At 43.3% G+C, this 13,098-nt stretch overlaps 1 protein-coding gene across 7 annotated transcripts in view; it reads right to left on the minus strand.

Annotated features, from left to right (window-relative positions):
- Nucleotides 1–13,098, minus strand: part of RNF185 (ring finger protein 185) — a 22,400-nt gene continuing 9,302 nt past the window's right edge. For 5 of the 7 annotated variants that reach the window (XM_058158685.1, XM_058158688.1, XM_058158689.1 and 2 more), the window contains 6 exons: nucleotides 11,216–11,427; nucleotides 8,487–8,505; nucleotides 6,452–6,564; nucleotides 5,069–5,123; nucleotides 3,395–3,512; nucleotides 1–2,206 (listed from right to left, as the gene is read on the minus strand). In XM_058158685.1, coding sequence (XP_058014668.1) covers nucleotides 2,109–2,206; nucleotides 3,395–3,512; nucleotides 5,069–5,123; nucleotides 6,452–6,564; nucleotides 8,487–8,505; nucleotides 11,216–11,427 — 615 coding nt within the window. In that variant the 3' untranslated portion in view covers nucleotides 1–2,108. The remainder of the gene's footprint in view (nucleotides 2,207–3,394; nucleotides 3,513–5,068; nucleotides 5,124–6,451; nucleotides 6,565–8,486; nucleotides 8,506–11,215; nucleotides 11,428–13,098) is intronic. The other 2 variants (XR_009152227.1, XM_058158686.1) reach the window with 2 other exon arrangements.

Below are 13,098 nucleotides of genomic sequence, written 5' to 3' on the forward strand. Positions count from 1 at the left end.
GATAATGTAAAAAGATGTTTATTCTGGCTTTCACAACAGTGAAAATTAGTGAACAGCAGTGTTGAACAGTGGTACCATACTTTGCTAACCACAAGCCAGGAAGAATCTGAATAGATGGTGCGGAAGGAAAAAAAAAAGGAGGGGGGAATACAAAGAGTGTGAGGCAGAGAGGGCCTTTAAGACCAGAGGAAGTCCAGGGGTGGGTCTGCTTATCAAACAAGCATAATCCGAGGGGCCAATGGCTCCCTGAAGCAGAGGAAGCCCAGAATCTGCCACAATCAGCTGTGGCTATTCAGCCAGAAACTTTTTCAGGCACCAGGCAATTCTGTTCCCCCCAAAAGCAGACAAGACAGAAATAACCCCACCCCCAAAGACAATGGACCTTGGCCAGCACAGCCAATCCAACCATCAATGTCTGACAATTCAAGATTGATTTTAGAAATCCAGCATTTCCAGTATGATAAAATTTCTAGTAAAGGGAGAAATAAAATATGTTTTATTTTACAATGTTACAATGCAACTGAATGTTTTTCGTTGACAGTAGGTGGCACTGATTTTCAAGGGATGGAGCCTTCTTGTTACCAAGTCTGATTTTGTTGACAAGTGATAGAGCACTGCTGTGTCAAGCTAGGTCTGCCCCCTGTACTGAAAGACCAAGAGCCAGGACAGAATTTGGGCCAGAAGAAAATTCACATTTGGTATTCTTACTACTTCTGGGAAAGGAAATAGTGGTGACATGCATCTTGCTCTTGAGATTTCCAACCTTGCTCCCCCCCCCCGTCCCGCCCCGCCCCCCACATCATAGCTACAGAAAAAACAAGCTTCAACGTCATTGGGGTCTGACCAGCAAGCCTGTTAACATCCAGAAGACCAAAAGAATCACAAAATAAATAGGTCCTTGAGAGTCACTCTTACAAGAGTATTGGCAGTCAGTCAAGTGTATGTTGCATCCTGCGGGCCCAAAAGATTCAACCGCAATTATTTTAAAGCATGATTCTTCCTCCGCCCCTTCTGTAAAGGGGTCTCCAAATGCACTCAGTACCATCATACGGGGTGCTCTGTGGCTAAAGCGCTGTTCAAACCACTGCTGCATTGGGCCCTTGATTACCCTTCCAAAAAATCATGTCTTTGGTAATTTGAAAAAACTCACATCCCAATGGCCCCCTTGGCCACATGCAAACCGTTTAAACAGAATTCCTTACTCTTGTCAAAAATGTACAGATTCCCATTTGCGTAATAATCATAATTGTGAGGTGGGGAGGCATAAAATACTCAGCAAATTACCCCCTGTAAGAGACTGTCCTATACTCCTCCCAGTTAACCTATTCCAAATATGGAAAAAAATGTACATTTCAGGAAGGAGAATAATCAGAACAGCAGCTGGAATTATGTCTACCTAAATTAAAAGTTGATAGCTGCTACAAACCCTTTAAAATCAGCGAGGAAGTGTGCTGCATGACAGCTAACAGCCCCTCCAAAACCCTGAGATGAGAGATTCTGCCCCCTCCCCGATTCCAGTAAATTTAGATATGCTACCATTTTAGGTTAAAGAATCTTTTATCCTTTCATTTTTGTGATTGCTGGAAAAACAAAGATGGTTTTTTATCACTTGGGTAGGAAGGAACAGCAGGAATGGGACACAATCCTCTTCAGCCAGATGTCCTATCTATAGAAGGTATTACCTGGAGTCAGTTGGCTTTTGAGCAAGATATACAGCTGGGTTCTGAAGTCCACTGACTGCCTTCCTCTCATTGCTCTTGAGACACAAAACAGTGGCGTATGTGAGAAGAGGTCCATTGCTAGCCACCATGCCTGATTCCCTTTGGGGCAGCATCTCTTCCAATTGTTTGGCACAAGATTCAAACGCTCCTCATTGAGATACGGAGCTCAAAGCTAGGGTCACAGTTCCTTGCTGTGTGAGTTACAGCTGAGCTTTAGAAAACTTGAAAAAGCGTTAACTGCGTAGCTCTGGAAAAATAAGAGACTCCTCCTCACAAGAAGACACCAGTGGTTTTTAGGAGCCCATCATTAGCTGAAGAATTGGACACCAAGAGGGAGACAAGCAGAGTCTGTGGCTGGTTCAGAGCTCCGCAAAGTATGGAGCAAAGTTAAGCTATCAGGAGCCAAAACATGATGACGAGGGCCACGAACAGGAAGAGGCGAGAAAGAAACTGTTCATCCACATACTGAGGAGTCCCTGGAACAGCTAAGGAAAGCAAAAACAAAGCCCACAGTTATCACCTTTCTGTTAGAATTTACAAATGGAATCGGACCCTAAAGCTGTTTTATTAGAAGGCATCCCAGAGTCCTTAAAATGGACAGCCCCTACAACTATCTTGTCTTCTTAGAAATAGATGCATTTTGGAAGGAAGAACTTCTTCCAAGGGATGTATGGGCTCACTTCTCGTTTAGCCATTGTAGTTGTTACGTTAGTAATACAATTGCTAAGTAAATCTGGTTTCCCCATTGACTTTGCTTGTCAGAAGGTTGCAAAAGGTGATACGTGACCCAAGGACAATGCAACTGTCATAATGAGTCACTTGCCAAGCATCTGAATTTTGACCATGGGGAGGCTGCAATGGTTTTGTGGAAAACGGTCATAAGTCATTTTTTTCAATGCCGTTGTAACTTCAAATGGTCACTAAACAAACTGTTGTTAAGTCGAGGACTACCTGTATTGTAAAAAATTCTTAAATCACTGGAAGTAGATTTCAATTAAATATCAGAAAATGTCTACAAGCCCATTGAAGAGTTTAGCCAATGACCCAGAGGGATAATGAGCGTCCCTCCCCTGGATATATCTAAGGGGAAACTGGATGGATATCAGATGAAAATGCTTTATTGTGGATTCCCGCCTTGGCAGGAAGCTGCACCGAAGAGGCCATCCTAATGCAAAGCTTTTGTGCATTAGCTGTTCATAAAAACAATCAGTGGAACAGCTTGCCTCCAGAAGGTGAGGGTGCTCCAACACTAGAGGTTTTTAAGAAAAGATTGGAGCACCAGTTCTCTGGAATGATGTATGGTCTCCAGCTTGGGCAGGAGGTTGGAGTAGAGGACCTTCTGTATTCTTCCAGGTTTCGCAAAGATTCTCTAGAACGGGGCTCTCCAACATTGGCAACTTTCCTCAACCAGAGGAATTCTGGGAGTTGAAGTCCACTTAAAAGTTGCCAAGGTTGGAGAGCCCTGCTCTAGAACCTGCTACAACTCATCAGATAGTGACTCTGAAGAAAGTCATATACAGTACAGATGCTCATCGGGCAAAGTGAGATGAGCATGGATTCAGGGATGAATAGTTCAGCAAAACAGATCAGAATACTTGGTTGCACATCAACTGAAGCTCAATGGAGCAACGCCCAGTCACAATTAGCCAGGGTAATTTTATTTAATTCCTTACCTGGAGGAGGCCTCCCATCGTTTATATTGAAGGCTGTAGCAAATATGCCAAATGGAAATGCTCCAATTCCAAATGACATTTGGAAGCCTCCATCACCAAACCCAAAACCCTGGAAGCCCTAGAAAAAAACAAAGAAATGATCAACATGTATACATGTCCTAGTTTACAAACTAAAACCTGACTGGTTGCAGTCTCTTTCAATTCAGTTCAGTTCTGTTCTGTTCTATATTCTATTTGTGTGTAGATGTTTCATTACCCAACTAGGGAACATCATCCATGCTTCTTGCATTCAGGTAACAATTCTTTTCTGCCATCCTTCCACACCTGGTCTCTGGATAAAATCTCATCTCCGCAAGGCTACAATGGGTCTGTACATCTTGGCCACTGTTATCCTGAAACGTTTCAATTTGGGGGGTGGAGGGGCTCCCTAAGAAAAGCAGTGAGGGACCTCCGCAGAAATATAGTGACAGGAGATTCATTCAAGGCTTTGTAGGAGAGTTACATTAGTCCATGGTAGTAAAACATCAGAGTGTGTTATCCCTTGTTCAACAAACGTTTGATTATGTTTTATTTCATTAAATGGGTCCACCTGAAAAGGTGCTGCAGAGTCCTGATGCTTGAGCTAAAGATCATGAAAGTTTATGCCTTTAATTGTTAGCTGTGAAAGGGGCTACCAGTGTCCTGATTTTCAGGGCTTTGTTAGTGTACTCTTATGTGATTGTTTTGGGTGCAAGAGTGTAGCCTGTTTCCAATTTAAATTTAACAAATTGATATCATGCTAGCTCATGTAATCATGCTACTTTAATAGAGAAGCATGATGTTTGTTTGCTGGTCAGAAGTTGCAAAACCTGCCTGAGCAACCTGAGCCTGAGGATCAGAGATCACCTCCAGGCTGGGCAAGGCAACCTCTGAGCTTTGCCACGGGAGCTTCAGGCAGAAGCCAGGCCGAAAAGGTGCCCTCCACCTTCAGCACCTGATTCAATAAGGCATTGGCTCTCCGGGGAGTAGAAGATCGAAGTGCTCCTTAATCACCCCCAGCAGAGCTGTTTGTTTGATGAAAAGAAACCCAAGAGTAGCCTCTGGAGGCTCCCGCTGACTTGCATGGAAACAGGCAACTCTTTCGTCAGGCCAGGCACGCTCCCCAACTCAGGGCTACAAAAGGTTAAAATGGCCCATTTTCTCCAGTTTGCTATTTAGAAAATCAGCGTTCACAATCTCTTTGGACACAACTTGCTGCTCATGTAATGCAGGCTAAGTTGATACCCACTATATTTTAAAGCTGAATTTCCAACCTTGGCAACTTTAAAAGTTGTGGACTTCAACTCCCAGAATTCTGAAATCACTGTCTAAAAGTCACTGCCTAAATCGGAGTCGTCCAGCCTTTGCAACTTTTAAGACTTATGGACTTCGACTCCCAGAATTGCTTTGCTGGCTAGGAAATTCACCCGTTTTAAGCGTAGTCACACTGCAGCTGGAAGTTTGCAAAATCTACACCAGAGTATTATTTCTATCAGCAATTTAACTCCCTCTCTACACTCTCATCCAAGATTTAATTTGGCTTACAAAGACCTAAGTAGACAAGCCTGAAAGATCTCCCAGCCACCAATGGCCTTGCTGCATTTTCACTCTGCACTTCTGAGAAGCACAAGCCCCTCCCACAGTCTCCGTACTCACCCCTCTGTTTTCTGGCTCAGGTCTCTGGCCTTGAGGTCGAGGTGGCGTTTTCTCCCTGCAAGATACAATCCATTATGGGGCTTAATGAGGATATTTAGCAGTTGGTTGCAGGCCCCAACCGGGGAGTTTCACACTGGAGGGTAGCAAATCCCACCTCTCCCCTGTACATTCTCTTTGAGAAAGAGAGAAAGAGAGAGAAAGAGAGAGAGAGAGAGACCTGTCTTCTTGGTTTTTACTTTATTTAATCTTAATTTCAATTGTTTCCTATTCTTTACCTTTTTATCATTTCCTAAGCCACCCAGGGTCACTGCAACAGTAAGGACACAGATAAAACCTCTAAGTGGTGTCAATGATTCTCTAAAAGGATGCAAATGACCAGCTGTCTGCAAGGAATATAAATCCTTCCATTCCCCATCATCCAGTCAGAGCTGAAGAAGCTTCTTGGATGAGAAGCGAAAAGTCTTCAAAAGAAGAAACCAGAAAGTCCAGCTGCCTCTTGAGAAAGTACCTTTGGGACGGGCAGGAGAGCTGCAGGCCTGGCTGCCACAGAGCCAATCACAGGGAGACCCAGGGGCAGCGGGAACACCCACAGCCTGAAAATGGACTTATTGGAGTTGCACAGAAACCCAGGAAGGTTCACTCCAGGGATGCAGAAGCAGCTTCCAAGTCCACTGGAGCATCCTCCAGGAGACCCCCCTCCATGTTTCAGCAGACCCTGGTCCTGAGAACCCCACATAGGCTGGTATGAGTCATGTATGAGCAGTGGCTAGCAAACAGCCATTCAAGAAAGGGCCTCTACCGTTACTGATTGTCTTTTGAAAAATCCCAATAAAGTCCACAAAAGACAAAATCCTCCTGGATATCAGTTTTTTAAATTATTTCTTCTAAGTTCCAAAGAAGGCTTCCAGTAATGCAGCTGCCCGTGGCAGACTTGGACTATGACCTGTGAAACTTACATAATGCTAAATTTGTCCATCCTCCAGATTCTTTCTTGCCTATCCTACTAAGATAGGGAGAGGATGGGAGGAGAAATCCCCAGAATCAAGACTGACCATCTTTGCTGGTTGATTCTTGGCCTGTGAGCCTTCTGGGTTGACACACCAAAATGAAGGTGTGAATGAACACTATTTCCTATCTCCAGCCGTATCATGTGAAGCTACACAGGACCCCACCCAGAATCCTGTGGCCAGGGATGGGCAGCACATGGAGCAACCTATTACCAGAAACAAACATTTGAAAGGTGAGATTCCTACAGGTAAGAAACGGTTGCCGAAACCTGAAGACTAAATCTGAGTCAAGAGTAGCCAGACAGGTTTTCTGCCACGAATTCCACTTGAGGAGAACTTGAAAGCCAAAAGCTGCTGCCAGGAGAGGCCGTCTTACCTGGGGTCCTGTTGTCCAGTGCTGCCCCTTCCATAAAGTGGTATAACTTTATCACGGCTGATTCCTGCTTTACATACAGGACACACCTGTCTGTTTGGCCTGGTCTCCAGCCACTGAAAAGCAGAAAAGAGGAATGGCATCTGGTGAAAACCTGGACTACAACAGAAGAATGCCTCGCATCTCCCAGGCCTCAGAGTAGGGAGTCTATGGGACTCTGGGGTGGTCGCTAGTTGTGTGGCTTGTCTGGACACCTGGATTCTTTTTCTTTATTTTTCTATTTTAAGCATAATCACTTAGGAGCCGCCCAGAGTCATTTTGGAACTGAGAACCTCCGAAATGTACTAAATAAATAAAAAATAAAAACATGGAGTGCTGCAAAGATGCTACCTATTAGCTCTACAGGTAATCCTTTTTTTAGTGAGCGCAATTAGGACTGGCAATGTGGTCCCTAAGCAAAGTGGTCATTAAGTGAAAAAGAAGGTGACCATGGCTGCACTTATGATTTTACTTCAAATTTCCTCTGCTTTATAGCATCAGGATACAATGTCAAACATCTGGCTGGGCCCAAATGGCTGAGAAAAGGGGAAATCTTACAGCCCTTTTTTCTCACTCCCCCACCCTTCGGAAGACTCATCCCGATGCTGGGATAAGTAGCAAGAAGATCATTGAAGTTTGTATTTACATTCATTGGAGAGAAAGGGATTGTCTACGCATGGAAAGGAATGCACTGGTGTTTAAGAGGCAAACAAAAGCTTTTAGTGTGAAACTGACTAGGGTCTTGTCAATTTCAGGCTTCAGCTGCAAGGCCCATTCTAATCCAGGTCAAAGCGCTGAGCTTGTTAACTTGCTGCACTACAGAGAAAAGCAGTTCAGGACGAGAGAGCTTCTTTAGGCAATCTCTCAGGGATGGGGAAAAGAAAAAAAATGGGTCAAGTATAGGACAATAAGCACTACCTGACTAATGGTAAACAGGGACTGAGAGATACTTTTACATTATAACTGAATTGTCATTATCTGAGGATACAGTCGCTGAGGATACTGGTAGTGTTTGCAGGGCCCAAAGTGTCCAGCTGTTTCCCCTCTCTCAGAGCTCCCAACACTGTAAAATAATCCTGGTCTGGACAGAGGCTTGGCACTTCCAAAAGAGGAGGGGAGGAGGAGGAAAGCAACAAATGATTCGTCCTCAAGCCTTTCACGCAGTGGGAGATGGGTCAGCACCTTTTCAGACATTAAAAAGTAAATATCAAGAGACACCAACAATCTCAATGTCTGTCAGGCCCAGCCCAGGAACGACATAGAAAAATCCAGCCAAAGTTCAGTTCTTCATTTGTTTCCACCAAATAGACAGAATCTTGCCAGACTAAACTTTTGCTACTCTCACCCAAACAGATGTATCCTGGGAGATTCCTAGGAGTGGCTATTTTGGCTCTTCCTCTGTCTCCTATCATCTCTGGGCTGTATTGCCTCTTTTCTCACCCTCCTTCTTGCTGTGAAACTGCTGCTTCCAAAGTCCATCCCAGGTAGGCACAATCCACTACAATATCTCACCTTTCTAATCTGAAAGTTCACAAGATCCTTATGTGAAAGCGTCAACATCTCACCAAAGATCCAATGTCTTTTAAAACAGTGTGTTATCTGCTGTTGTGTGGTTGGGAAATGGGATTTAAGTGCCCCATAAATTCTAAAAGAGGTCTCCTAAAACCATCTAATCTGTCATCTGAGGTATTAATCTAATCTACCTCACAGAATGACAGAAAAGATAGCCAGAATATACATCCTGAATGCTCACTGTTACTAAACAGTGGTGTCTCATTGTCGCTCATCCCTCTTTTCGTAAAAGCCCCCAAACAGTAGATTGCCAACAATTGCATAGTTAACGCTAATTACCAAACGGAGCTGCCTTGGGGAGGATGCACAATCCATTTGGAATTGGAAAGGCATTCTGCACCTTCCCAGAGTCCCTTGGGAAACCAAGAAGGTGGATTGAGTAACCAAAGCTGATGAAAGAAGAAGAAAGAAGCAGAACCTGCCTTACCTGGTGTAAACAAGGCCAACTGCAGGGATTCCCAAAGTGATTTGTTCATAAAGCAGAACGTCCGCAGAGGTAGCAGTGGGGAGAAAGACCAACACACACACATTAGATGTGGACAATCAGAAACCTGAAATCCAGCTCTGCAGATTCAACCCTCGGATAATACAATCACAGCATTTTAAAAGGCAGCAGCAAAAGCAGGATTTTCCTGCTTTTTTAACAGCTGGTCTTCCCACTTATACAAGCCGGCAGAGACATTTCTTGAACTAAGGGGCTCTAATGTGGAACTCCCCTTACTAAGAAAGCACGAACTCTCCATATCTGAATTCCGAATTAACAGAATTCTGTAGAATAAGGAAAAGGACATCCCACTCCCAGGAAATGCAGTGCGATACACAGCCTGAATAACTAAACGACAGCACACACAGAAAAAGAGGACAGGAATACGTGATCTGCCAAGTCTCAGAAGAGAGGCGGTCTCAAATCTCGGATCATCAGCAGGGCAGATTCTTAAATGCATTCTCACATTACCCACAGCTGTTGCACTAATGTCACTAAGATATTTTCACCCCTGTTAACTGGGAGTACTACTTCTGGAAACCCAGGATTAGTTAAGATAGGATATTTTTATACTGATGTGAAATGTTATACTCTGGCAAAACCTGTATATATTTACAATGCCCTCCAGGAACTCCTGTTTTGTAACCCAGAGTTTGGCCCATTGTCTTCTCCACACTTTCATAACTGTGGCTGACGCTCATGGCCATTATACTGAGAGAAAACCAGAAAGTCTAGATTATAGTCAGGTCCAGAAATATTGGGACATCGACACAATTCTAATATCTTTGGCTCTAAACACCACCACAATGGAGTTGGAATGAAACAAACATTTTAACTGCAGACTGTCAGCTTTACTTTGAGGGTATGTACGTCCAACTCAGGTGAACGGTCTAGGACTGAGAGCAGTTTGCCTCCCACTTGTTAAGGGACCAAAGGTAATGGGACAATTGGCTTCTCAGCTGTTCCATGGCTAGGTGTGTGATATTCCCTCATTACCCCAATTACAATGTGCAGATAAAAGGCCCAGAGTTCATGTTAAGTGTGCTATTTGCATTTGGAATCTGTTGCTGTCAACTCTCAAGATGAGATCCAAAGAGCTGTCACTATCAGTGAAGCAAGCCATCATTAGGCTGAAGAAACAACAAACCCATCAGAGAGACAGCAAGAACATTAGGCGTGGCCAAAACAACTGTTTGGAACATTCTCAAAAAGAAAGAATGCATCGGTGAGCTTAGCAACACCAAAAGACCCAGGAGACCACGGAAAACAGCTGTGGTGGATGACCGAAGAATTCTTTCCCTGGTGAAGAAAACACCCTTCACAACAGTTGGCCAGATCAAGAACACTCTCCAGGAGGTAGGTGTATGTGTGTCAAAGTCAACAATCAAGAGAAGACTTCACCAGAGTGAATACAGAAGGTTCACCACTAGATGTAAACCATTGGTGAGCCTCAAAAACAGGAAGGCCAGATTTTGCCAAACAACATCTAACAAAGCCTTCACAGTTCTGGAACAAGATCCTATGGACAGATGGGACCAAGATCAACTTGTACCAGAGTGATGGGAAGAGAAGAGTATGGAGAAGGAAAGGAACTGCTCATGATCCTAAGCATACCACCTCATCAGTGAAGCATGGTGGTGGTGGTGTCATGGCGTGGGCATGTATGGCTGCCAATGGAACTGGTTCTCTTGTATTTATTGATGATGTGACTGCTGACAAAAGCAGCAGGATGAATTCTGAACTGTTTCGGGCAATATTACCTGCTCACATTCAGCCAAATGCTGCAGAACTCATTGGACGGCGCTTCACAGTGCAGATGGACAATGACCCAAAGCATACTGCAAAAGCAACCAAAGAGTTTCTGAAGGGACAGAAGTGGAATGTTATGCAATGGCCAAGTCAATCACCTGACCTGAATCCCATTGAGCAGGCATTTCACTTGCTGAAGACAAAACTGAAGGGAAAATGCCCCAAGAACGAGCAGGAACTGAAGACGGTTGCAGTAGAGGCCTGGCAGAGCATCACCAGGGATGTGACCATTCAGCCTAAGCTCTCTTTGTAACAACTGACACCCAGCCATCCAGCAGCAAAAGTTGCTGCTCAAGGGTTCTTGAGCCAGGATGATGTCCTAAAGATTGGGACTCTGTAGCATCCAATTCTTAAAACAATTCCAAGACTAAAGTTGGGCTAGGATGGAGACACAATTCCATTGGTTCTATGGACACTGAAAATGGGCTACATTCTGAACCACACCTGGGATTGATCCCAGAACCCATTCCTCTGCCCTTAGCCCATTCCTTTCACAGCTCCACCCCTTGATGCATTCTCAAAGATTGAATGGTGTCATCCAACCCTATGGGGAGCAAGTCGACTACTCCAAATAGAGCAGGGATGTCCAACCTTGCCCACTTTAAGGCTTGTGGACTTCAACTCCCAGAATTCCCCATGCTAGCTGGGGAATTCTAGGAGATGAAGTCCACAAGGCTTAAAGTGAGCAAGGTTAGACACCCCTGATGTAAAATCAGTAATGAGTTTTTGAGCTTACTTAAGCGTTACAACTCTCACTTGCCTGGTAAGGATGATATGGGGAAAGAAGAAGTAAGTGGGAGGCAGAGCCTTTAAGAGCCCAGATTTTAAGTATTTGCCTGCTGAAAACTGGGAGTGATACTGACCAGAAGAGGTGGCCACACAGACTGATCACAGCATCCTTGGCGGTGTCCAAACAGATGTTGCATTCAAATGTGCTATCCTGACCCGGACTGTCCCCGTTGCTGCTGTTCCCACTGGTTCCACCTGCACTGGAACTTTCTGTGGAAGCTGAAGCCGCAGGTCCTTTGCTGGCCATTCTTGGCTTCTGGTTAGGAAGTCTGTGCGAAGCTGAATCCTGGCAGAGCAAATAATAATAATAGTAATAATAATAATAGTAGTAGTAATAGTAATAACAATAGTAATAATAATAATCCAGTATCCAGTAGAACAACAAGGAAATTATAAAAAAATCAAGAGGAACAAAAGATCAGCTGCTCATTGACAAAATGTATTAAAAAATGCAAAATGAAAAAAAGCAAACTTAAATATGGTATGGATTGATTACAAAAAGGCATTTGACCCATTACCCCACAGCTGGATTAAGACCTGTCTGAAAAACTTTGGAATCAGCAAAAATATTTGTACATTTTTGAAAGCAAATATGCAAAAATGGAAAACAATTCTAGCAGCAAGTGGGGAAAGCATTGGTGAAGTCAACATCAAGACGAGGAATCTTCCAGGGGGACTCACTTTCACCACTACTGTTCAACATCGCATTAATTCCATTGACAATAATCCTACGAAACACAAAACTAGGATACCAAATCTCAAGGCAACATGGCAAGATAAACCATCTATTATACATGGATGACTTAAAAATGTATGCGAAAAGCCCCACTGAACTTAAATCAATACTCAACACAGTTCAACCGTTCAGCAGTGACATCAAAATGAACTTTGGACTTGAAAATGTGCTATATTATCCATGCAGCAAAGAAAAATGAAAAAAAAAATAGGAATAGAATTGGGAAATGGAAGCATAGTAAAAGCATTAGCAAAGGATGATGGCATATTGGAACCTAGGCATATTGGAACCTAGGCATATTGGAAGCACATAATATCTTGAATGAAAAAGTCAAAGAGTCAATGCAAAAGGAATACATCAGGAGGGTCCACAAAATATTAAAATCAAAGCAGAATGTTGGAAACATAATTAAAGGCATTAATACATGGGCAGCTCCAGTGATACGCTACTCAGCTGGAATCATCAACTGGACATTGGCTGAACTAGAAAACTTGGACCGGAAAACGTGCAAACTTTTGAGTATATACCATGCTTTACATCCACAAAGTGACATCGACAGGTTGTACCTGCCAAGAAAAATAGGGGCAGGGGGCTATTGCAAATCCATCAAACTGGAACAAGAAAAGCGAAGTTTGAATGATTATGTGAACCAAAGTACAGAAAAATTGCTGCAGACTGTAAAAACAGAGAACATTATAAAAACAACAGAAACAAAGGCAGAATATAAGGAAAAACAGCTGGATGAAGATTAAATAGATGGAAAACCAAAGCTTTGCATGGGCAGCATTTGAAAAACATTGAAGGAAAATGTGATGACAACTTGACATGGGCATGGCTTAAGATGGGAACCATCAAGAAAGAAACAAGGTTTAATACTCGCTGCTCAAGAACAAGCACTACAAACTAATGCCATGAAAGCAAAGATACAAAAATCCACCGACAATCCAAACTGCTGACTTTGCAACAACAAAGTCGAAACTGTTTCACATTTAATATGTGAATGCAGCAAAATCGCACAAACTGATTACAAAGCTAGACATGACCGAGTTGCTAAATTAATCTACTGGTCAGTATGTAAAAGATACGACTTGCCTATATCCAAAAAGTCATGGGAACATAAAGTGGAAAAAGTTATAGAAAATGAGAAGGTGAAGATCTTGTGGGCCTTTCGAATACAGATAGATCGTCACTTGGAACACAACACACCAGATACCACAGTTG

Source organism: Ahaetulla prasina, chromosome 15 (genome assembly GCF_028640845.1).
Source record: "Ahaetulla prasina isolate Xishuangbanna chromosome 15, ASM2864084v1, whole genome shotgun sequence".
NCBI lineage: Eukaryota > Metazoa > Chordata > Lepidosauria > Squamata > Colubridae > Ahaetulla > Ahaetulla prasina.